Here is a 5590-nt window from a genome sequence, read left to right as displayed (position 1 = left end):
ATCGTCAGATATGGTATATATATATATATATATATATATATATATATTATATATATATATTATATATTATATATATATATATATATATATATATATATATGTGTGTGTGTGTGTGTGTGTGTGTGTGTGTGTGTGTGTGTGTGTGTGTGTGTGTGTGTACATATATGCATAATATATATATACATATATACATATGTACATGGTGGTTACTGACGTAGCTGGGCACTGCGTTGGGTAAGGACCAAGCTCAGATCGACTCAACACTCGTTGGCACATTCTCTCACGAGTCAGCACACGCGGACACAGGCGGGCTCGCCTCAGTGCATATTAGCCCGGCGTAGCATCTGCTCCGCAAATCTGGCTTATCCTTATCCCTATCCTTCATCATTATTTTTATTGTTGGTAGTATTACCATTATCATTAACACTATATCATTCTCATTATTGTTATTATTATAATTAGTATTATCATCATTGCCATTATTGTCATTATTTTTGTTATTCCTTTTCCTATTGATGTTGTTATTATTGCAATTATTATAATTACCAGTACCATTAGTAGTATTATCACTCTTATTATAAATATTACTCTTCTTGTTGCTACTATCATTATCATTATTATTATCATTATTATAATACTTATTATTATCATTATTATTATCATTATTATAATACTTATTATTATCATTATTATTACTATAATTAATACTATAACTATAAATATTACTATTCTTGTTTCTATCATTATCTTTATTATCATCATTATCATTATTGCTATCATTATTACCATCATTACCATAATCATTGCCATCACATTATTAATGTCATCAGTCCTTATCCTCTTTTTTTCATAATAATAGGAACTCCCAATGCGATGCGAAGGAGATACAAGGAAAAGGGCCCAACCAAACAAAATAAGGAATTGAAAAAATATATATATATAAACAGTAAACGCGCTGCTGGGTACACCGTTATATAACACCATTTGCCCGTCCTTGTGGAGCCATACAGCTGCCTTCCGAAAAAAACGAATGCCCGGTCACCATGGCCAGGAGGTCGTTATATAACTGAGGACACATTTAAGGTAAGGTTCAAGGGGGTATGAGGTGAGGAAGGTTCATTCGAGTGTCAACGTCTTGCCTGTTTGTTGAGCTGATCCAGAACCCTCGAAAAGGAGAAAGAAGTTACTCTCGAGGTCCGAGATAGCGTGGAAATATTGACGTTTTTTTGTCCGTGATTCAGGTATGATTCTTCCTTTTGGAGATTGGACATGTGTATAGACTTGATGGAACTGTTTCTTTTGTGTGGTGGTGTTAGAAATGTTGTTTGGGTGTTTTGTGAAATTATTGTTTGGTTTTCAGGTTTTATTTCATGACCTTAGGAATTCTCGATTCCAATTTTGTAGGCAGAAGGCTATATATTTTTTTTTCTTTTTTTTAACTCGACAAATAGGTCAGCAGAGAGTTGTTTAATACAGACTGCAAGAAAATACATTGAAACATTTGATATGGCAATCATAATTTTGAAGACTGGATTTTGGATTGATATTTATCAAAACATGATATTGCTCCAAGAGACAAAATAGCCTACCTTGCAAAAACTTATTTCATTATTTAATGTCACTCTTTCATATGCAATAGGTCTGAAGTATTTCTTTTAAGAAATTACAAACCCAGATTCAGTTCAACTACAGTTTTACATTTTGATGTACCTTGAACAGGCAAATGTCATGGTTTAAAGTCTCATGTTTATGATTGTGATTTTCAACACTTACAATTTAGATCTTTTATTGCATGATTTCTTCCTTGAAATGTTATCTAAATCTTCTGTATTATTTGCAGCTGCAATGACTTCCTGCGCAATGATGAGGGTAACTGGATTGCTGTTGGGAGCATCTTTGGGTCTTGGCATGGCCTACCAAAGTTCTTATACGTGAGTTCTGGCAAATGACTGTGAATACTGGACTTAGTTCCTGTACCGCATTTTACTGAAACATTATCTTATAAGTTGTAGATGTAAGAGCCTACTGTGCAATATCTTCACAGAAAATACGATATAACACAGGCATAAGAAAAAGGACACAATCACCCCCACACTTTTAATGGTGGTTGGGTGAAGCACCTACTCTGAACACACTTTTTGTTTAAAAACAAAACAAAATATAGGTACACATTTTAGATGCCCATGTGTCTGCCATTAACTTCTTGCATTGGGTGCTGCCTCTGCACCTGTTGGCTTTCTGGCAAAGGCCTTCTACCATGCTCCATCACTTGTAATTCTTGCTAGCAAATTTTTGTCAAATAAGGAATTGGTTGAAGCTCTATTTTGTCAGAGTATATATGGTCGAGATCTGATGGCCTTTGATGGAGCATAAAGAGCTAAGGCCACAGCTATTGCTTTACAGTGCACCATATCATGTTCCAGATGGTAGTCCATCCATCGTAATCATATAATAAATCGCAACAAATTTTAAGTTGATTTGTAGAGTATACAGCCAATATGATTATGAGAAAAAAGTTCCAATTGGAAAGTGACCGCAGGTGTCTTTTAAACATCTACCATAGTTTCCACTCACCAATACATATAGTCTCAAGCAGGGATGTATCTATAGCACTTATGGCAAACATTGACATTGTTCCCAGCACTGTAATTTACCTGGTAATTTACATGAATAATTTAACAACCTAGCCATTCAGCTTATCTGACTTCATAAAAAGTACTTAGTGGTGGCCCCCCCATCAAGTGGCTCTCAGGGCATATCCCGTGCTTGCCTTACCATAGGTATGCTACTGGTCTGAGTTGCAGAGAAAAGGACCAGATGATGTGCCAGTTTATTTCATTTTAATAGCAACATTTAACATAGACATAAGTAATAAAGTTCAGTTTATAATGAATCTCTGATCAAATGCGTAACAGAAAGCTACCTAATTGACAACCTATTCAAAATAGCTAAATATAGGTGTATATATGAAACTGCATCAAATGAAGGCACTATCCTAGCTCTTGTAAGAGAGGGAGTTTGGCATTTAAAACCAGTCGATATACAGTATATAATGAGAGATTTCACCCTCGCACTTCAAAATACTTCTAATCTCTATGTTCAAGACAAGTAAAATGCCATGGCAAAATCTCTTTGCAATTTTAAAGTCACATTTATAAGTATTGAATGTTTCTTTTGCTAGTTTGTTTACATTTATGGGATGTCACTAATAATGTCCTAAATTTCAGCATTAATGCATATACTCCAAAAATGATGTATGATTTTCGAGTTATGGAATCTTTGGACAATTGGAAAGAATCATCAGACACTGTCAGGGTGCCAGGAATGTCTAAGGGTGTTTTTAGCTTGCAGGTAAAGTTATATCCTTTAAGTTTTTCTTTTATTCAAGTAAAGGTTGCTTATATTTCATATACACATTGTTGATTGCTAGAGTAAATTGAGGCCTCTGACATTTAATTTATGAATTTATTGTCTTACAGTAATGGATTCTGTACTACAAATGAATGTACATATATCTGAGGATATATTTCATTATCAACATATCAGATCAGTTAAAATATTTAATTTGAATAGTCTTCAAAATAGAAAAATACACAAAGGACAATATCAACTTCAAGAACAATGAAATTGAAAGTCATATGTACCTGTGCATTAACATTAACATTACATAAACATGTGTCTTTGCAGAAATCAAAGTTATTTCAGCGAGCTGTGTTCTTCACCATGCTCAATCCTCAACCCAATGGAGCTGGGTTTGCAGGGACTTTCACTAACGACGGGTGGGATTTAAGCCAACATTCAGCTCTTGAAATGAGAGTTCGTGGCCAAGGAGATAACTACGTTTACAAAGTGAATTTTCAACATAAAGGACAAGAACCAAGCGCATACCCCTCTTATGAATCTTTCTTCACTGTAAGTTGGATTTTGTTTTATTTCAGCAAAGAAATAAGATTAAGTATATACAATTTTTTATCTACTACATCAGTGCATCAAACAATGGATTATGCATCAAGAAAATTAAATGACAGAAATGGCTATAATTACATTTTACAACACAAAGTACCCAAGGATATAATGAGAAATATATTTTGCAGGTTCCAAAGAATGAATGGACTGTTTTGTCTCTGCAACTGAGTGAGTTCAAGCCATACTACCGTGGTGAACCTGTTCCCGATGCAGAGCCTCTGGACACGTCGGACATAACAAGAATTACTATTCAGCTTCCTGGTGGTGTTTATAGTGACTTTAAGCAAAGTGGTACAAGTTCACTGGAGATTGACTATATTCAGGCTGTTTAAAATTACGTTGTGAGAGATAGTCAGTAGTAATTCATGAAATATTGTTGCAAAAATAAGCAATAATCACTATTTTATGAAAATGTTAATTTGACTGTTAACCCTTTCCCAATGGGGCATGTGCTACGCGAAAACCCCTACGCCGGGCCATTGCAATATTGCATTGGAAACGTCACACTGGCATGACGCCCCGCCATCGGGAATTTAGCTGTGTCACACGAGTGTGACACACCGTCGTCATAGGGTTAATTTAGTTTTGATTGCAAAGGGTATTGAAAAGAATTGACAAAATATATGTTTTTTAAGCATATTATATATCATATTAAGTCACAAAATGTGATTACTTGTCCATGTGAGAAATATTTGTTTGAAATTGTAAAAATTATGTATGTACAAGTTTGCAAGATAAAAAAACACACACACACACACACACACACACACACACACACACACACACACACACACACACACTCACACACACACACACACACACACACACACACACACACACACACACACACACACACACACACACACACACACACACACACACACACACACACACACACACACACACACACACACACACATATATACACAAAAAGTTTGAGCGGAAAACTACCCAAATTATTGAATGGGCAAGTAAAGAGTGTGGTATAGGTTCTAGACTATATACAAGAGGCATCAAATGCAAACAAAATTACATAGCAGTGCCAGACCTTGTGTTAGGTTGGGCCACCACAGTATAAGTAAATAATAAGGTAAATAATACCAACTATGTTTTATCTCAATATATTGTATTTAAATAATCCAATTACAGAAAAATATGCCAAACCATACTGAAAATACAATGATGAGACAACCAATAAATATTTAATTTTCTTTCCCCATTTAAAAAGAAAATGTAAAAAACTGTATTATGAAAGAAAATGCATATATATATATATATATATAATATATATATATATATGTATGTATATTATTTATTTTCATTGGAAGCTCCATGTATTTTGAAGTAGCACCACTGTGATTATACAAGTTCTAATTTCTATATCAGAAATGAAGACAAAAGTTGTGACACTATCCCTTCTAAATTCAATCAGGTGACAAGGTGGTCTGTGTATTACATATTACTGGTGACATCCTTTCTTATTTACTCTTTACTTTGGTCTACCATATGTGTACATGAATATACTTACTACAATTTTGTTATCAGACATGTCTTACAGTAACATATTTTAGGAAAGAAGACCATGGCAATTAATATCACAGAAACACAAATAAATTATGTAAAT

At 34.2% G+C, this 5590-nt stretch overlaps 2 protein-coding genes across 3 annotated transcripts in view; one reads left to right on the top strand and one right to left on the bottom strand.

The window, feature by feature from the left end:
- The first annotated feature begins 918 nt into the window (after nucleotides 1-918).
- LOC122248357 (uncharacterized) lies at nucleotides 919-5165 on the top strand. Of its 2 annotated transcripts, none has more exons than XM_043008318.2 (5): nucleotides 919-1083; nucleotides 1841-1931; nucleotides 3228-3351; nucleotides 3688-3912; nucleotides 4095-5165. In XM_043008318.2, exons 2-5 carry the CDS (start codon nucleotides 1846-1848, stop codon nucleotides 4296-4298), a joined length of 639 nt encoding a protein of 212 aa, XP_042864252.1. In that variant the 5' UTR covers nucleotides 919-1083; nucleotides 1841-1845; the 3' UTR covers nucleotides 4299-5165. The 2 variants fall into 2 exon arrangements, with proteins under 2 accessions (XP_042864252.1, XP_042864253.1); XM_043008319.2 differs by lacking the exon at nucleotides 919-1083 and adding an exon at nucleotides 1100-1241.
- The window catches only part of LOC122248356 (glutathione S-transferase kappa 1), an 8461-nt gene continuing 7946 nt past the window's right edge, over nucleotides 5076-5590 (bottom strand). The window contains exon 5 of the mRNA XM_043008317.2: nucleotides 5076-5590. This exon is cut by the window's right edge and continues 663 nt beyond it. The gene's annotated coding sequence lies outside the window, so the exon portion shown is untranslated.

The sequence above is a fragment of the Penaeus japonicus genome, unplaced genomic scaffold, assembly GCF_977035675.1.
Source record: "Penaeus japonicus unplaced genomic scaffold, GWHDUDI00000001_assembly GWHDUDI00000006, whole genome shotgun sequence".
Taxonomy (NCBI): Eukaryota; Metazoa; Arthropoda; class Malacostraca; order Decapoda; family Penaeidae; genus Penaeus; species Penaeus japonicus.
Note: the sequence above shows the minus strand (reverse complement) of the source record. Positions and strands in the feature narration are given on the sequence as shown.